Source organism: Camelina sativa, chromosome 11, assembly GCF_030686135.1.
Source record: "Camelina sativa cultivar CO46 ecotype springtype chromosome 11, ASM3068613v1".
NCBI classification, from domain to species: domain Eukaryota; kingdom Viridiplantae; phylum Streptophyta; class Magnoliopsida; order Brassicales; family Brassicaceae; genus Camelina; species Camelina sativa.
Window position 1 is genome coordinate 38,107,450 of NC_141890.1, and position 19,758 is coordinate 38,127,207.

Sequence of the window (19,758 nt, forward strand, 5' to 3'; positions counted from 1 at the left end):
AACTAATGATTCCAAAGACCAACGAATCAAGCTTCATGCTTCACTCAACACTAAAAATCAGATGTTAGCTCATAAAACAACAAGGTCAAGCTAATTTCTAAAGAGATGAGAAGTCAAAAGTTTCGATTTCACATCAAATACTGAGCTGATTGAAACATGTGAGAGACAATCAAATACAATGAACAGAGCTGATTGAATAAGAACCTAATTCATACCAAATTCAAAGTAAAAACCGAATCCCCAAATATTTTTCCCTTCAGCAGCGGTAGCAGTGGAGGAGACGATGGTCGGCGTTCTCCGATCGATGAACTTGCGACGCCGGCGTTCTCCGGTCTGGTTCTATCCAAAGTGGAACGCGAGTAAAAAATCTCAGCTTCCAATAGCTTTAAAATCCAAAATTACAGAGGATCAAATCTTAAGATAGACCTGCGTATGGTAACATTGATGCCTGCTTCAACCAATAACCTTCAGCAACTGAAAATTTTCACACATAAAACGAAGAAATGTGAGCTGAATTTGACATCTTAGAGATAATGAGGGAGTGAGTGTGAGAGAGACAAAGTCAATACGGACGGGAAGAGAGATTGAGATTTCACTCACTTGGGATTATTAGTTCTAAAGATTAAAAAAAAATTTTGATCTGTTAGATCGGATATCTCAATTGATTTTATATTATCACGAAGATATGTTTCCAAAAAACGATTTGCAAGTAATATATTCTACCTAATTTATAGTAACTTATTCTAATTGATACAAAATCTTCCAAACTTCCAAATCATCGCAATCATTGATAACAATTACCATACACGCCAATCACTAAATCCGGAATTGCCAATATGAAAAAGATTCGTTATTATCAAAACCCTTAATACTTTTCTATAAAAGGGAGCTCTGGTAGAAGAACAATACCTCAAACTTTGCAAACAGTCTCTCCGTCTCTGGCAAAAACAATAAAAAAATGGCTACTTCGTATGAGTCAATCATAATTATATAGTTTGGCATCAATCATCATAGATAATGCCTATTTACTTTGTGTGATTACATGTATGTAGCAGGGATTGAATCAAGAAAATGTGAAATGCTCTTGGGACCTTTGTGACCGAAAGAGTTTGGTTCGATTTTCAACTCTATATTTTTTGTTCCATTAAAATATCTATTATGTTATTTTCTGCTTCAACAGATATAGTATCAAAGCCATTAGAAATTCTGGATACGGGATAAACCTAATTAACGATGGTGAAAGAAAAGTTCGTACAGCCGAATCGTGAGCCTTGCTTTGGGTGTGGATCATGAGCTTTGATCCGACTTTGAATCCATTGTTTTGTTGATTCCATGCATGGACCTAAAAAACTATCTATCAAACAAGAATATAAATATAAAAGAAATCCCGTAACCTAATCAAACAAACAGTAACAATATAAATAGCTTAGAATCTGAAATCAATGGTTACAAATAATTCTTATATTTTTCAAGCGTGGTGTTCTCTTGGGAGATTGATTAACAGATAAAGACTGATGAATCGCATCTTCACCACTTCCTTTAAAAAATTTCAGTTTCTAATTTTTGGTGAAGTCGTCCACATTGTATTTTTTTTTTTAAACCAAGTTGTCGACACTTTGTTATTTTTCTTTCTCAATAGTAAGAAACTAAGAATACTTTATTACACATATCAAACAAAACAAGCCATATAAAGCTCAATAGTAATATAATTACAGAAATGATTTTCAGTTATAAATGATCTAATATATAGTAATAATATATGTGAAATAGTTTATAATAAATATGAAATAGTTTAATTTCTATAAAGGCATGGACATTCGGGTAACCTGATTGGGTTAGGAAATTACCCGATCGGATTCGGGTATTACCCGATCGGGTTCAGATAAACGGATTTAGAAAAATAGAATTCATTGGGTATTTTTTGATATATGAGTTTGGTTCGGTTCGGGTACTATCGGGTTTGGATATCCAAAAAATATCTTTAAAATTAATTAAATTTAAATAAATTTAGCTAAATTTTGACTTATTTAACAAATAATTTTAAATATTTTGATTATTTTTGATATTTAGTTTAAAAAATAATTGAAATATTCAAAATTATAATTAAAGTTTTGGGTGGTTGAATTATACTAATGCTAAATATTATAAATAGTTTTTAATATATTTATATTCGGGTTATGATAGGAACCCGAAGGGGTACCGAGTATTATCTGATCCTAACATGAACTCACGGGTATTAGAAAATAGAACCTAATAGGGTTTTATAGGTAAATCCATACCCAATCCAAATCCCGTTTTCAGGTCGGGTTGCGGGTTGGGTATTCAGATATGATTTTTATGTCCAGGCCTATTCAATATTATACAATCTTAAAATCATTTCTATATTATAATTTGTTTTTTAATAGATTTTGCAAAATCAAACAAGATGAGTGGGACACACTTCTCTTATGGGTTTCGCAGGACATGATTTTTACGGGTAAAAAATAGCAAAACCATTACAAGACAAATTGCAAAACCATTACAAGAAATGCCTAACGAAAAAGATTTGTCCAGCTAGACAATTTAGGTCATTCGATTTGATAAGTTTTAATTAACCTTTTTGGCGGATTTTTTCTGGTTTGATAGTTCATGGGATGAGACGGGACGGATTTTTTGTTAGTTCCTGTCTGGGACAGGTTTTCTGTTAGTTCCGCTTCGGGATGGGTTTTTGGTTAGTTCCGGTTTGAAACGAGACGGTTTGATAGTCCACAGAAAGGAAAGAGATGGGTTTAAACTTTAAACATATCAACTTTTACTTACTATTTTTTTTAATGTGCCACTAATAATAATAAAAACAATTAGATCATTTTTTTCTCTATATCGAATTAGAAACAAATCGACGAGTTTGGGTTATGAATGTTAATAATATTCATAAAAAATGCGCTTACAACATAATCTAACACGTACATAATATATTGTAAACTTGATAGCAAATTTAGTTTTTGAAATCAATCCCGCACGTATGTGCGGGTTTGAACCAAGTTAAATATAGTTTAGATGCGATGCCACTGAAAGTAACAAGTGTTGAACGTTTCAAAAGAGTTGACCATGAAAAAAAAATTAGAAAAAAAAATCACTATGAATGAAGTTAATAAGACTTTAGTTCTGGTCTCTTGGGAGGGGTCTCCTCTAACCGCGTTAATTTGCCTTGTTAAAAACGCAAATCTTCAAATATAAACCAAATTATTCACACGCCATGAGAACTCTTCATCAAAGGCAATTATTAGTATCTCAATTTCTCATTTCTCCTTTTACTTTGTTGTGTCTCTCTTTCTCCTTGTATCTTGCTTCTCCGTTTCCACTGTCTCAATCTCTCACATCTCCAACCAGACCCTTGTATGTGCTCTCACTAACCAATCTTATCTCCAATGTTCTAGTTTCCCTATAAACAACTCGAATCTATTCTCTTTATCTGGTAACCTCTGGAATCGTAGGTTTTCCAGAGTAGTATCTGGGAATGGGTTTGTGTGTGGGTTGATATCAGTGTTGGATTCCAATACTTCTACACTTATTTGTTGGTGATTCTCTGTTAATGGACCTAATATGTCGCATAATAGAATCTACCAAGGTCCTGAGCTAGAAGAGTTAGAAGCCGGGAATTCACGCATTTGCGGAGTTGAGACAGTCTCAAGGCGCCTCCGTTGCTGGCAACCGTTCTATCTGCCACGGTCGGATGGTTACCATTCCATCGCCATGGGTGATAATTTTTTCTGTGGGCTACTTCAGCTACCTGGAAGGATCAGTTGTGAACAAGAAATAAGTATAGCCAAAGTGCCGAGTGGTGACCGCTACATCGCGATAGCGGCTGGGTCAAGACAAGCGCGTGCGATCACAGTTAACAATGATGTGGAGTGTTGGGGGCAAACGCCGTTTCCGCCATGTGAAAAGTTCTCAGCACTCGCGATTGGGGAAAACCGTATCTGCGGTCTTAGATGGTCTAATGGAACAGTGGTGTGTTGGAGCAATAATAACCGTTTCAATCTGCCACAGACGCTTAAAGACATTCATTTCACATCAATATACGCCAAAGGGGCAATCTTTTGCGGTGTTGCCACAAATAACTACACTCTATATTGCTGGGGAAATGAGAATTTTGAATCGGGTATTTTCGCTCCGTTCCAAGGTCAAGTGGTAATGCCAGGACCGTGTAGAAAAGAATGCCCATATGGTCCATTGTCAGGATCACAGTCATTATGTAGCAACAATTTAATGATTTGCGATTTGAAGAGAAAGGATGGAGTATTTCCCGTTACACAGGCACAACAGTACTCTAAGAACAAAACCTGGAGTACAAGAAACATTGTGTTTGTTGCGGTTGGATGCGTTGGAACGTTTTCTTCGCTCCTAGTCATCAGTTTCTTGATCTCTAAAAGCCATTACCGATGTCGTGTCCATGACTCTGGACGTCTTGATGATACTAGGAAAATAGACATACCCAAGCTTGAGAAGAGGATGACTAGTCTAGCTAGTTTAGGGAACCCTAGCCAGCTCACGGAGTTCTCCATTGACGAGCTGGCTCAAGCCACAAATGGTTTCTCTGTCCGGTTTCAGCTCGGGGTAGGCAGCTTTGGCTTTGTTTACCAAAATGTTTTGTCAGACGGACGTCATGTGGCCATCAAACGAGCTGAGCTCACAAACATTGCATTGTCTGGGACAACGATGAGAAACCGACAAGCAGACAAGGATTCAGCGTTTGTTAACGAGCTATAGTCTATGTCGCGGCTAAATCACAAAAATCTTGTTTGACTTCTGGGTTTCTACGAAGACCCAGAAGAGAGGTTTTTAGTGTATGAGTACATGGAGAATGGATCTCTCGCCGATCACCTTCATCATCCTTGATTCGACCCTCTTACGTGGCAAACACGCTTCAATATCGCGCTTGACGCAGCGCGAGGGATACATTACCTCCACGAGTTTGTTGTGCCTCCAGTCATCCATCATAAAGTCATCGAACATACTGCTAGACGCCATGTGGACAGCCAAAGTATCATATTTCGGCCTTTCTCAAATGGGTCCAACCGAAGAAGATGATGAGTGGCATCTCTCCTTACACGCTGCTGGTACGTTGGGCTATATCGACCCGGAGTACTACAAACTTCAACAGCTCACAACCAAGAGTGATGTTTACAGCTTTGGCGTAGTGATGCTGGAGTTACTCTCGGGTTACAAAGCCATACACAAAAACGAAGAGGGAAACTATAGAAACGTCGTGGAATACGTTGTACCTTACATTTTTATGGACGAGGTTCATACACTACAAGAAAACATGAATTTACCGACTGCAAAAACGGTCACTATACAGTCGTTAATTACTTAGTCACGACTGATTGGCGACTGACATACGTAGTCGCTAAACAGTGCGTCGCTAAAAAAATCAGTCGCTAAAAAGTCGCTATGGAGCTACTAATTGGCGACTGATAATTGGGGTCGCTCTTCCCTCGCCAAACAGTCGCTAAAGTTGCGACTGAATTGCAACGCTTTAGCGACTGATAGGGTTATACATTTGCGACTGTTTGAGTACTGTTTTGATTACGTTTTGGTGACTGTTTTACGACTGTTTAATTATCATGTTTTTAAAAAATTCTAGTAAAAATGCATTATTTGATTTTGTAATACCAAAACTGATTAAGAAAACATGTACTAAAACATAACAAACATGAAATTAAACAAATACATAAGTACCATGTTTTTACAAAAGTTGCAAAAGTTCCAAAAAACATCCAAATATCCAAGAGTGCTGCAAATATTACATGAGGGAACCTAACTTTGAAAATCAACAGGGTTTAGGTCATTGGTTTGACACTCAAGGAAGGCGACATAGTTTGGGTTAGTCTTGAGGAAGCTCACCAAGCGTGAGATCTCTGCTCGTTGCTCAGATGCAACCCGCAAAGCCTCAGTTGCAACCCGTGAAGCCTTTGCGTCACGCTCTTCTTGTAGAGCTGCTTGTTCCTCTATCTTGCGATTAGCGTCTTTAAGCTGTTGTTGCAGGGTTGTGAAAGTAGAAGAGCTTCCAGGGTACTTCCGCTTCCCGTTGATGTAACTTCCTAGGCTTCCAACTCCAAAGTATGTTCCTCTATCATTTATGTAAGTAGACTCCATACACAAAACAGAGAGAAAAAGTTATTATAATTACTTAACAATGAAAAACTTAATAGCTTATTAGAAAGAAGCAAATTACCTGAAGAAAGAGCTCATCATCCTCCTCATGAGATAGCTCTGATCGACGTGAAGTACCATCTGAAGACTCATCATTATCCTGAGCAGCCAACTTAGCTTCCCTTCTTTTCTTATATGCCTCATGAACTGCTTGCGCTTTCTTATCCACAAAAGTACCATCTTTTTTGGTATGAGTCCTGAGAAAAACTTCAGGAATAGTTGGCGGTCTTCCCAATTCTACTTCCTGGAATGTTAGACAATGAAAAGGTTAGGAACCATTTGATGTCAATTAATTAAACAATGAAAAGGTTATGATGTAACTCACCATCTCTTGTTTGATTTGTAAGTAAGACTTCGGTCCTGATACATGCTTGTGAGGGCCAAGACCATTACAGTCAGACATTCGAGCTGCTGAAGTGGTTGCACTCTTTTCCATGGCTTCTTCTGTGTTCCAATAGTCACACATTTCTTTCCAAAGAGTTCTCTCAATCCACCTCGGTTTCCCTTCCTCTCGCTGAGCTGCTGCCTTGGAAACCATGTCTTTCATACGGTTTTGACAAATGCTATAGAACTTTGCTTCAACCACACCGGTTAGAGAGGGATCCCAGGTGTGTGTTTTGTACATAAGAAGACTAGTGTTAGTGATTAAAAAAAACCAAGAAAAAAAGCTATAAATACAGAAATCAAATTGAAAGGAGTAGAAGTTTACCGCGAATTCAAAGAAGTAACCTTCTCTTCTTGCATTCGGAACACAACCCCAACTGTAATATGGACCATCAAACTTGTTTGTAAACACTTTTGTAATCTTTCGGGTAAGTGATGACTTGTCTTTACCAAACCTTCAAACACAAACAAATCAGTAGTCAAATTCCAATCAAACACAAACAAATCGATCAATCCAAGTAAAATTCTAATCACAAACAAACACAAACAATCCAAAATTCTAAAAATTCTAATCACAAACAAACAAACACAATCAAATTCTAATCCAAACAAACAAACACAATCAAATTCTAATCCAAAATACAAAATTCTAATCCAAATTCTTACCAAGTGGTTCCACGCTCTAATGAGGGAGAGAGGACAGTGGTATACTTCTCACGGCCTGGTTGGACAAGCATGTCATGTAAAGAAGCGAGTACATCAGCTGGGAGATTTGATTCCCTTGCACCGTCATCCTCCGAATCAGATTCTTCCTCATGTGAGTTTTGCGCTTGAGAACTGTGAAGCGATGCAGAAGCTGCTCGAGGTTGACCAGGTTGAGAAGAGAGTGGTCGATGAGACTGTCGAGGTAGAGGAGACTCTCGTGGTAGATTCGAGACTTGAGGAGACTGTCGATGATGATTCGTGACTGACGGTTGAGGAGACTCTCGAAGTTGACTCGAGAATTCTGGTGGATTCGTCGCCGAGGCGAGAGGTTGAGGAAAAGGACGCATGGTTGGATCTTCGCCGGAAGGGGATGTTCCGGGAAAGCTCCTCGAGTGCTGGAACAGATTTGTTGGAGGTGGATAGTCTCGGTAAGAAGGTGTAGGTCTCGCTGGAGGCTGGAGGTTTGGGACAGGAGTTCCCTGAGAATCAGTCTCTAGAACTCGATGGTTCGCCGGCGTGAAGGTATACTGGGGAGGAAGATTGGCGGGTCTGTGATTTGCCGTTTGTGAGGTTCCAGAGGTTCGATTAGAGGGGTTTCTTCGTCCTCCGCCTCTTTTCTTTACTCCAGCCATCAAGGGTTTACGGTTTCGTCGAGTGAGAGGAATTTAGATCTAGGGTTTTGAGGTTTCGACGTCTCGAAGAAGAAGAATAAGAAGAAATGAGAAAAGAAATGTTAGATTAGGGTTTGTTTGGGGAAGAAAACGAAAAATAATGGGTTTTCGTGTTTTGTTACGACCCAAATTTAGTAAAGCAGTCGCTAAATAGTAGCTCTTTAGTCGCAATCTTTTAGCGACTGTCAAACTGGTCTCCAAATTAGTCGCAAATTGGCGACTACACGACGACAATATGCATCAGTCTCCAATTAGCGTCTACTAGGCGACTGATTTATTTTAGTAGCCATTCAGTAGCTAAAGTGATAGGGTACTTGACCATAGGATTCCACCCCCAGCCCCATACGAAATTGAGTCAGTGGCTCATCTCGGATACTTGGCGGCAGATTGTCTCATGCCTTGTGGTCGGAAAAGGCCGTTAATGGCGGAGGTAGCACGCAAACTAGAGCGAGGTTTGGCCGCTCCTACGGAGACCGTATCTCGATCAAACACTTACTAGCCAAATTAAATGGTACATTCGGTAATTTTAATATTTTAATTGACGAAAATAACAAACCTTGGCACAATCCAATTTCTTTTTCAGCTTGATGTGAAAAGCTCAAAGCTAAAGCCATTGAAATTTCGCTGCTTCTGTTTGTACGCATTACATAATATTACAAGTCAACGGTTTGAAGCCACGCAGTGTAAAGCTTATCAGCGTATATTAAACTCCATGAGAAAAGTCTAAAGTCTTCTCTAATATTATTTAGATGGTAGGAAAAAGAGTTGCTGCATTGGTTTACCATTGTCGAGTTGAATTTAGACGCCAGCGGTCAAAATTTGACTGATACGAAAAAACATAAGAAATTTTCAAAGTCCTAAAACTCACTTAGTACACCAGTTCTATTCTTTATGGTTGTAATTTGTAACAAGACAACACAGTGGGTTCTTTTCAGTAAATCTACAGATTATATGAAGGTGGCATATTTCTGAGGTTTGAGGTAGACATACATTGTCTTACTAACAACAAAAAGAGTGTTATTGCAATACAAGTGTTATCAAGCGAATTGATGAATGTAATAGGGTATATTTACCGGTGGTTAGGTCTTGCCAAGAATGATTCAACTTCAGAGTGAACATGGAGAAGTGTTCATCTGTTGAAGCAATTGAGACGGAGCAGTATCGATACGGGCAAACACTTCCTCAGGTTTGTACCAAGAATGATTCAACTTAATAGTGAACTTGGAGCGGTGTTTCTCTGTTGAAGCAATTCAGACAGAGCAGTGTCGATCTGGGCAAACACTTCGTCTTTTGAACGGTTTCCCTCAATCTGGATGATAATAATAAATGAGGTGCCATTTTGCTTTACGAAACTCATTAGAGAAGATATAGCAAAACCGAAATGTAAAAGGTGTGAATGAGAGATCTCATGCCTTAATAGTTATATCGTCGTACATAGAAAGCACATCTGTCACATTTTGGTTATGAGTCTTTAGCCGCAGTTTTGCCTACAGCGGAAGAAAAAGAATATCAGAGACATAATTGGACTAAGAGAGAGCTTCATGAGTGAGAAATAATGACTGCATGGGTAAACTATCAAGAGACACAGAACTATAAAAGAAGTATAGACTTGCCTTCTCTTCAGTATCATCAAACCGTTGGGTGAGTCTAGCAGCAATCTCTTCAGTCTCTGGAGGAGAATACTTCATGTGGTAGATCTTTCCCGTGACAGGATCCAACCGACGGCCAACAACTCTTTCAATTAGAATATCTTCAGGAACCTGTTCCCAAAGCAGAGTAGGTGTAAATCAAATGAGTCCATACCCATTCATAGGATAAAGAGTAAAAGGCAATGTGACTGAATCTAATTAAAACATCTCACACAAAAGATAAATAGCTAACGGACCTACATTATCAGTTGTCTGAATTTACCAGAATAAAACTTTTCAGCAATCTGTTACAGAATCTCTGGTCCAAAGAAGTAAAAGTTAACCCATCACGTTGAACTTAGATGTATTGCTAAATCTAGTAAGTTGTAGACGAAGAAGCCCAGAGATGAGAGATAATGAACATTAGAAAAAGAAGAGTGCTTACTTCCAGGACAATGAAAAGATCAGGCTGGAATCCAAACCCCTTAAGAGCTTTTCCCTGTGATGAGCTCCTAGGATATCCATCCAAAAGCCATCCATTCTGCTCTGAATCTTTCTGCGACAAACGATCTTTTACCATCATTACAACTATTTCATCAGGGACCAGTTGTCCTTTCTCCATAAATTCTTTAGCCCGTCTTCCATTTTCACTTCCAGAAGCGATTTCAGCCCTCAGCAAATCTCCAGCAGAGATATGCACCAAACCATACTGCATACCGAGAAAAAGAAGAAAATGTCAATCTGCTTCTGTTTCATGAGAGTATCTCATGCACCCACCAAAGAGAAGTAGTAATAAAAGGGTAACCTAAAAAGCATGAAGTCTTCCATGGAAACAGAACCTAAAAGTACAAATGAGTAGCAAAGTGGCTAAACTTCTAGTCTCCACTTAACACCAGACACATTAACTGAAGCTTGTATCATGTTAACCTCTTAATAAAAGATTATTACTAAATCGCACTCAACATCCAAGAACTAGTTTAATGCTTGAAATCATGACTAGAGAAAGCCCTAAATCAACTCATGCAATGCTATGGTTGGCCTAAATTTAGATTCATTGACAAAATCGATCATAAAATGAATTGGATTAGTATCCAAAAATAAATAAAAAATAAAAAGCTTACTTTTTGAGTAATCAGCTCGCATTGTGTACCTTTACCAGAAGCAGGAGCTCCTGATATCATAATTTTCAGAGGCTTCGCTTTCTCAGCCGCCACAATCTATATTTCCTTCCACACACAAAAAAAAAAAAACAATCCATAATTAAAAGCTCGCGGATGATGAAACCCAACGCATTCAAAAATTCAAGCTCATAACAACCATCCACCTGAAATTTGGGGGACATAATCGACGGAGATCTGGTAACACGTCGGACACGGTAAAGAGAGTGGACGGCATCGCCGGAAAAAGAGAAGGATGACCGTGAAGCTGATGAAGGAGAGGTACGAGGCGGCGTGTACAAGGTCACCGGCGGCGGAGAAATACAATGCACACAGCCCGTCATCTCTCTCTCTACGAGCTTTGTGGTAGTGGTGACTATAGAGGAGGGACCAGAGAGAACTTGTAGTTCAGATTATTAGTGGAGGCCCAAACCTAAATGGACTCATTTTACTTTAATTGGTTTTTGTTGGAAAAACTATTATTCCCGCATTACCAAGAAAAAACTGACGTGTAGTCGGGAGAAAATTATATATATATATTTTTGTCAACTGCCACTGTTATTCAATTTATCTATATATATAATATTTTGCTTTTATAAATTCTAAAATTGGTAAATATTATTCAAAAATTAATAAATATTATTCTCTACATATTTTTAAAATTAAATTAATTTTATTATGTATTGTAATATAATAATATAACTATATTATGAGATGTAAATATATATATTTAAAATTATATCTTCAGAAATATAAATAATGTTACCTTTCTAATAATTTTATAAAGCTCTAATGATGAAAGAATAAAAAATCATTTGAAACTGGCTCAATGTTTATTCTTTTGCTAAAAACAATAATTATATTTGCCCCAAAAAACATATGATCACTAATTAAAATGACATGAATATATACTTTAATTTGAATAACTATGTAGGTAAACATTATATATAAATATGTAGTTATAGTGTTTTTACAGAAATCTTAAAATTTAGAAAATCCAGTCCAAGAAAAATGAAAATAAGTAATAATATTATACCAATAGCTGAGATATATAGGGATATAATGACCAATTAAAATTTATAAAATCCAGTGATATAATACCATAACTAAGACCAATTATATAAGAGATCTAATGACAAATTATAGTCTTCTCCCTCACGAAACAATTTTGTAATTTTATTTCTCCATCAATCACAGACACATATATTACTTAAAAAAACTAATAATATCCAAATTAATAGAATTCTCCTTAATAAAATACCTTATGGTATCTTCTATATAAAATACTCACGCTTTATATCCTATTTTATTATTTTCCCTTCTCTTACTATATTATTTACATTAAATTGTCATTAGTATAACTAAGGAATATTTCATTCAATAATTGAAGGAAATCTATACTATTAAGTGGGGAATACACTTAATGGTTAAAAAAAAATCATATCAAATATTCATGCTGTCAAACAGACCCAATTTACATATTAAGAAGAAAAAAAAGATTAAACAACATATTTATTATATTTTAGGAAATCGTTCAAATTAGTTCCATAGTAATTAGGTTATGAGAATTTTGTGTGGGTATATTCATGTATGACAAAATACGGGACGAGAATTTTGGGAACAAGAGTTCAAGCAGAATATATGAGGACATTCTATTTACTCATATGAATTACGAGGAATGAAGTTTTTTCGGGTAAAAAAAAATTTAACCATTGCAATCAGACATATTAGACGGTTTGATCGCTTGATAATTATATTTTTTTAAAAATTATGTAAAAATAACTCCGCACGTACGTGCGGGTCCGAACCTAGTTATATAGCAATGAGAGGAGACGAGGGAATGAAATAGCTTTATTGCTTTTTTGTTGTTGTGTTATGTTACAATGAGCCAAACTAACATATATATATATGTGGTAACTACTTGGGGAGGAAGCAAAGGATTAAGTGATAACTATCACTAATGGATATATATAACAATTGGATAAGTGTAAATGGATAATCATTATCCAGTTTTTAACACTCTCCCTTGATTATCCATGATTACGTACTGCCTCGTTAAAAACTTTATCATGGAAAAACCCATTGGGATAAAAACCATGATAAGGGAAAAAGAGTACAATAATGTAATCTCCCCCTGGAAAATATTATGTTAATCTTTTCATTATAGATCTCGTAGATGACGCATTCCAATACTATGAATATGTTTTCTGAATGTTGAAGTAGGAAGTGCCTTAGTATATAGGTCTGCTGCGTTATCGATTGAGCAGATATGTTGGACATCAACTTCCTTCTTTTTCTCGAGCTCTTGAGTGTAAGAGAAAAATCTTGGGGGTATATGCTTAGTTTTGTCGCTCTTGATATAACCTTCTTTGATTTGGGCGACGCATGCAGCATTGTATTCGAATAATGTTGTTGGTTCTTTATTGATGACTATTCCCCTCGATTCTTGTATGTGGTTTGTTATTGATATGAGCCATACACATTCTCTGGATGTTTCATGAAGCGCAATTATTTCTGTATAATTTGAGGAAGTGGCGACCAATGTCTGTTTTTGTGAACGCCACGAGATTGCAGTTCCTCCAATTGTGAAAACGTATCCAGTTTGAGAACGAGATTTATGCGGATCCGATAAATATCCTGCATCTGCAAAACAAACTAGACCGAATGCACAATTTCTAGGATACAATAATCCCATGTCAATTGTACCTTGAAGATAACGAAATATATGTTTTATCCCATTCCAATGCCTACGTGTAGGGGATGAGTTGTGTCTTGCAAGTAGATTAGTAGCGAATGCAATATCCGGTCTTGTGCAATTTGCAAGATACATGAGTCCAGCGATAGCACTCATATAAGATACTTCAGGACCAAGTATGTTTTCGTTATCTTCAGAAGGTCTGAATGGATCACTATCAACATTCAGAGATCTATTGACCATTGGAGTACTCAAAGGATTCGCTTTATCCATATAAAAGCGCTTGAGGATTCTTTTTGTATAATTTGATTGATGCACAAATATTCCATCTTGGAGATGCTCTATTTGGAGCCCGAGACAAAATTTTGTCTTTCCAAAATCTTTCATTTTGAACTCTTCTTTCATATGAGTTCTTGCATTATCAATCTCCTTTCGAGTTCCAATTATATTTAGATCATCAACGTATACAGCAATAATCACAAATCCCGATGGAGATTTCTTTATAAAAACGCAAGGGCATATTTCATTATTAACATACCCTTTGTTCAATAGGTATTCGCTTAAGCGATTATACCACATGCGCCCGGATTGTTTTAATCCGTAAAGTGATTGCTGTAATTTGATCGCACAAATTTCATTAGACTTTGAGCCTAATGCCTCAGGAATCTTAAATCCTTTTGGGATTTTCATATATATATATATATATCATTATCCATTGATCCATATAAATATGTTGTCACAACATCCATAAGGTACATTTCTAAATTATTAGAAGTCGTAAGGCTCATTAAGTACCTGAATGTAATTGCATCCATGACCGAAGAGTATGTTTCCTCATAATCAACTCCAGGTCTTTGAGAAAAACCTTGTGCAACAAGTCGGGCTTTATATCGTGTGATTTCATCTTTCTCATTTCTTTTTCGCACGAAAACCCACTTGCATTCAACAGGCTTTACTTCTATAGATGTAGTGACAAGAGGTCCAAAGACATTTCTTTTATTGAGGGAGAGTAACTCAATTTGCATAGCATTTTTCCATTTCTCCCAATCAGGCCTATGCTGGCATTATGATACTGACCTTGGATCTAGATCATCTTTTTAATGATCGAACTCTTTAGATACAGAAAAAGAGAATATTCCATTATCATCATTGATTTCATCTCTATCCCATAAAATTCTATCTTGGGTATAGTTTATAGTAATCTCATATTTTTCTGTATCGTCCCGAGGAGTTTTCTCTTTATTTGGTTCTTCTTGAACCTTTTCATTTTCATCTCCCATTTTCCTTTTTTTTTTGGGATTTTTATTTTTAGAGCCGATTGGCCTCCCCCGTTTTAGTTGAACCTTAGGTTCATTGGCTTTGTTTCCATCGAATTCCTCTCTAGGAATTTCAACTCTTGATGGTGCATTTGCAACAGGAATATATGACTTCGTCACCCTTTTTGTATCTATGAACGCATCAGATAACTGATTTGCCAAATTTTGTAAATGTACAATTTTCTGAACTTCCAGCTCACGTTGATTTATAGGGAGGTCAAGATATATCAAAGATGGTGTAGACCATGTAATATCTTTCAGAACTTGTTTAATTCATCTCCCTAACGCTGGAAATTCATCTTCATTAAAATGACAATCAGCAAAACGTGCTGTAAACATATCACCAGTTTGCGGTTCAAAATACCGAATTATACTCGGTGATGCATAACCGATGTATATACCCAATCTCCATTGAGGTCCCATTTTTGTTCTTTGCGGTGGGGCAATAGGAACATAAACCGCACAACCAAAAATACGGAGATGAGATACATTTGGCTCTTGACCAGATGTTAGTTGTAAAGAGGAATGTTTATTATATGCGCTTGGTCGTATTTGGACCAATGCTGCAGCATGCAGTATAGCATGATCCCATATAGAAATCGGGAGCTTTGTTCTCAATATTAACAGTCTAGCAATGAGTTGCAGCCGTTTAATCAAAGATTCAGCCATGCCATTTTGTGCATGAGTATGAGGAACCGGATGCTCAACATCGATTCCTATTGACATACAATAGTCATTAAAAAATTGTGAAGTAAATTCACCAGAGTTATCAAGTCTAACTTTCTTTATGACATTATCAGAGAATTGAGCTTTGAACCTGATTATTTGGGCAATGAATTTTACGAAAGTCGTATTTCTTGTTGTCAATAGACACACATGTGACCATCTACTAGATGCGTCAATCATTACCATGAAGTAACGAAATGGCCCACATGAAGGGTGGATAGGTCTACATATATCACCATGTACTCTCTCTAAGAACATTGGTGATTCATTCCCAACTTTGGTTGGCGATGGCCGAATTATGAGTTTTCCTTGAGAACATGCTTTACATGAAAACTCACCAGATCAAAAAATCTTTTGGTTTTTCAATGGATGACCATTTGAATTTTGCACAATTTTCCGCATCATGACTGAACCAAGATGTCCAAGTCTTTCATGCCAAATCTGAAATGTACTAGTAAGCTTAGAGTTTACTGTAACATAAGATGCAATCATATTTATTTTTGTGCAATATAAACCAGAGGATCACATTGGCAATTCTTCCAATATGTGTTTCCTCTCAGATGTGATGCAAAGATATTCAATGCCATTTTTATTCAGAGTCTCTATATGATATCTATTTCTTCGGATATCTCTGAAACTTATCAAGTTTCTATGAGACTTAGGGGAATATAATGCATCGATTTCAAATTTTGTTCCCCTTGGCATTGAGAAATTGGCTTTCCCAAAGCCCATAATGATCTTTGCATTTCCACATATAGTGCTCACGCTTCCGGCGGAGTCTTTTATTTTCAGAGAGGAGAAATATTTTTTATCTTTACGTATTGAGTGGGTTGTAGCACTGTCTGCTAGACACATATCTCCATCCTCAATCTCAAAATTTGACATTTTCTGAGATAAATCATTTATAAAAATATCCATTGATAAAATAACAAAAAATCTTACAAAGGTTTGTTATATGTATTATAAGAAAACCATTATTCAAAAAGACTTTTATGAAAACCATAAAGTACATATAAAACTATTACAAGCATATCATGTCATATTGATTTTTTTGCATGATTTCCCGTTTTCATGGTCAACGAGAAAATCTGCGATATCTAGATGGGTTTCATCATTTAGGCCATGGAAGGAAGGTCCAGCTTCATCAGAGATGAGGTTGGTCTCCACATCCCTTTCTTTTGCCTTTTGAGATACTTGATACAGATCGGCCAAATGTTTTGGTATACGACAGGTTTGGAACCAATGACCTTTCATGCCGCATCTATAACAAGTACTCTCATCTTGTTTCTTCAAAACGCGACCAACATCATTTATTTGTAGATTTTTGTATGGTTTTCTTGCATTGAAGTTATTAGGAGAGAAACTGATGGAACACGGGACGATGACAAGCATACGGACACGGATGAGGACCGAAGCGCGCAAGGAACCAAGGACGCGACTGCGTCCGGAACTAGACGGCCCTCAACCCAAGCACCGAACCTGATGCCCGGAGCTACAACAAGGAGCCGGACCGCAGAAAGGACCGCAAGGAAGAAGTGCCTCATCTTTGTCCAAGATTTCGTTCAAGAACAAGAGGCACTCGATCACGGACCCGATGGACAGCCGACCAAGGCTCTTCTAACGGGCTTCACCATCACCCAAGGGTGAAGACCTCCATGTCATTAAGGGAAGTAGTACTCTTTTTCCCACCTTGGGTTTTTCCCAATGGGTTTAACAAGGGGGTTTTAATGAGGCTATGATCCCTAGTGCATGGCCATGGCCAAGGACCACTTCGGCCATGTGTCCATTCTATCCTTAGTTTAATTTCGCTTATGACCGTTGTCTTTTAAAACTATTTCCTGGACGCTGCGTTTTAGTTTTACCCACATGTTTAGGGTTTTGAGAGTCCCCTTATGTAAGCCACCCTATATAAAGGGCCTAGACCTTATCATGTTAAGGGGGACTATCAATAATAAAAGAACAAAGTTATCTCTTTCCTCTCGTTTTCAGAGATTGAAACGAAACCCTAGAAGTTACACAAACCAGGTTCGTAATCTTCTAGCTTGGCCGTATCACAAGGAGAGTCATCCCTCGTGTGTCGCTACTTTGCCCCACCTCTATCCCCATCTATCCGAGAGCCAAACGAGTCAAGCATCTCCTCGTGAATCTCTCTCCGTCCGATCTTATCGTTCTTTGGTGTTGTTTCCTTCCGTACGCCGCCCCATCTGCCGATCCCATTCGTTCACGGCCCAACCGAGTCGTACTTCCGAATCGCTCCGCTGGGTTTGCTCCGTCCGTACGTCTGTGGTTCACGTCCGTAGTCCGGGGTCACATCAGAAACCCCTTCCTTTTCCTCTTCCACGACCTCGTCCACGACGTCCTCCACGATCGCGACCATGGCCTCGACCGCGTCCACGTCCTCATCCTTGCCAATTATTGTAGCTAGGTGTAGCAACATTCACTTCTGAAAGTGGAGCTGATCCAGTTGGACGAGTTTGATGATTCATCATCACGAGTTCATTATTTTGTTCAGCAACAAGAAGAACTTGCATTAATTCAGAATATCGAGTATATCTTCTTTCTCGATATTGTTGCTGCAGGATTACATTTGAAGGATAAAAAGTCTGAAATGTTTTCTCGATAATATCATAATCGGAAACATTCTCTCCGCAGAGAATCATCCTGGAAGTGATTCCAAACATAGCAGAATTATATTCACCTACAATTTTGTAATCATGGAACCGCAGATTTAACCATTCATGTTTGGCTTTTGGTAAGATCACATATTTTTGGTGATCAAACCTATCTTTGAGAGAGATCCAAAGATCTGCGGGATTTTCTCTCGTGATGTATTCATTTTTTAAACTATCATGGAGATGGTGACGCAAAAACATCATGGTTTTTGCTTTTTCCTCTTCTAACCAATTTTTCGATGGATCAAGGGTTTTAAGAAGCCCATTTCCTTTTAGATACATTTTTGCATCTAATGCTCATGTCATATAATTATTTCCAGAGATATCAAGGGCAGCGATTTCAAACTTTGCCATGTTTGACATGATAACTATATAAATACCAATATAATTTGTTAAATATAAATTTTTACGAAAAAAAACTTTTGTAAAAGCTTTTGTTAAAAGGAGAAAAATTAAAATAGTATAATCTATAATATAATCATAATATAAAACAATCATTTTAAGAAGCATAACCTTCCATATGATTGTAGAAATAGGTATTAACTTTTTATAAGATCAAGGAGGCAAAGCCTACTATTTGATCCAAATATATATATCTAAATATATGATCAAGGAGGCAGAGCCTACCATTATGATCAAGATTATAGATCTAAATAATCGAGGAGGCAGAGCCTACCATTATGATTAAGATTATAGATCTAAATAATTGAGGAGGTAGAGCCTACCATTATGATTAAGATTATAGATCTATATAATCGAGGAGGAGAGCCTACCATTATAATTAAGATTATAGCTCAATATAATCGAGGAGGCAGAGCCTACTATTATGATTAGGATTATATATCTAAATAATCAAGGAGGCAGAGCCTACTATTATGATTAAATAAAAAATAATAATGCCTTACTCTATAGTAGTACATATACTAATATATGCATATAAACTTAAATTAAACTCAAATAAATTTGACATAATTTAAATGTTTCATAGAATTGATGACAGATCAGGAGTCGCTCGTGCTAATAACGTATTGGAAAAACTATTATTATATTATAATATAGCAAAGAGAGGAGACGAGAGAATGAAATAGCTTTATTGCTTTCTTGTTGTTGTGTTATGTTACAATGACCCAAACTAACATATATATAGGTGGTAACTACTTGGGGAGGAAGCAAAGGATTAAGTGATAACTATCACTAATGGATACATATATATATATATATATATATATATATATAACAATTGGATAAGTGTAAATGGATAATCATTATCCAGTTTTTAACAGTTTTTACCTTTTTTTCAGATTTTTTTTGTCAATCGGTGATCCTTCCTGACTAAATATCAACACATGCTGTCCACAATCTTTAAGTTTTTTGTTTTTGTGTTAGAATCTTTATAAATTTGAAATGATATCAGAGTGATAAAATTACTCAAACAACACTTATAAGCTAGTTGTTTACTTAAACAACACTTGTAACCATATTTTTACTCAAATGACACATATAATTGTGAAAAAGATGTTAAAGCATTATGTCAAACTGTTATTTACAAAACTTCCATTAAAATTTATAAAAAATTAAAAAGCTGAGTAAAGTGAAATATAAAAAGATA

At 36.8% G+C, this 19,758-nt stretch overlaps 2 protein-coding genes, 1 long non-coding RNA gene and 2 pseudogenes across 6 annotated transcripts; 1 reads left to right on the forward strand and 4 right to left on the reverse strand.

Moving 5' to 3' along the window:
• Positions 1-9: 9 nt before the first annotated feature.
• On the reverse strand, positions 10-1,568 carry LOC104725273 (uncharacterized). Of its 2 annotated transcripts, XR_015572740.1 has the most exons (3): positions 1,256-1,568; positions 910-938; positions 10-373 (listed from the first exon to the last, which is right to left on the reverse strand). It is a non-coding gene; the product is annotated as an uncharacterized LOC104725273 (long non-coding RNA). The 2 variants fall into 2 exon arrangements; XR_015572739.1 differs by lacking the exons at positions 910-938; positions 1,256-1,568 and adding an exon at positions 597-808 and having other exon boundaries at positions 103-373.
• Positions 1,569-3,254: 1,686 nt separating this feature from the next.
• Positions 3,255-5,673, forward strand: LOC104728674 (serine/threonine-protein kinase-like protein CCR4 pseudogene; annotated as a pseudogene). Its single transcript, XR_015572089.1, has one exon. The product of XR_015572089.1 is annotated as a serine/threonine-protein kinase-like protein CCR4 pseudogene (transcript).
• Positions 5,674-5,696: 23 nt separating this feature from the next.
• On the reverse strand, positions 5,697-8,419 carry LOC147935111 (uncharacterized). Its single transcript, XM_087474555.1, has 4 exons — positions 7,246-8,419; positions 6,521-7,034; positions 6,218-6,439; positions 5,697-6,132 (listed from the first exon to the last, which is right to left on the reverse strand). The coding sequence occupies exons 1-4, from the start codon at positions 7,914-7,916 to the stop codon at positions 5,800-5,802; spliced, it is 1,740 nt and encodes a 579-aa protein (XP_087330681.1). The 5' UTR covers positions 7,917-8,419; the 3' UTR covers positions 5,697-5,799.
• A 464-nt stretch (positions 8,420-8,883) lies between these two features.
• LOC104722507 (adenylate kinase 2, chloroplastic) lies at positions 8,884-11,288 on the reverse strand. Of its 2 annotated transcripts, none has more exons than XM_087474556.1 (6): positions 10,908-11,288; positions 10,705-10,800; positions 10,029-10,292; positions 9,569-9,715; positions 9,368-9,442; positions 8,884-9,264 (listed from the first exon to the last, which is right to left on the reverse strand). In XM_087474556.1, the coding sequence occupies exons 1-6, from the start codon at positions 11,082-11,084 to the stop codon at positions 9,160-9,162; spliced, it is 864 nt and encodes a 287-aa protein (XP_087330682.1). In that variant the 5' UTR covers positions 11,085-11,288; the 3' UTR covers positions 8,884-9,159. The 2 variants fall into 2 exon arrangements, with proteins under 2 accessions (XP_087330682.1, XP_087330683.1); XM_087474557.1 differs by having other exon boundaries at positions 10,705-10,809; positions 10,908-11,175.
• Positions 11,289-16,509: 5,221 nt separating this feature from the next.
• On the reverse strand, positions 16,510-18,521 carry LOC147935112 (uncharacterized; annotated as a pseudogene).
• Between the last annotated feature and the right edge of the window lie 1,237 nt (positions 18,522-19,758).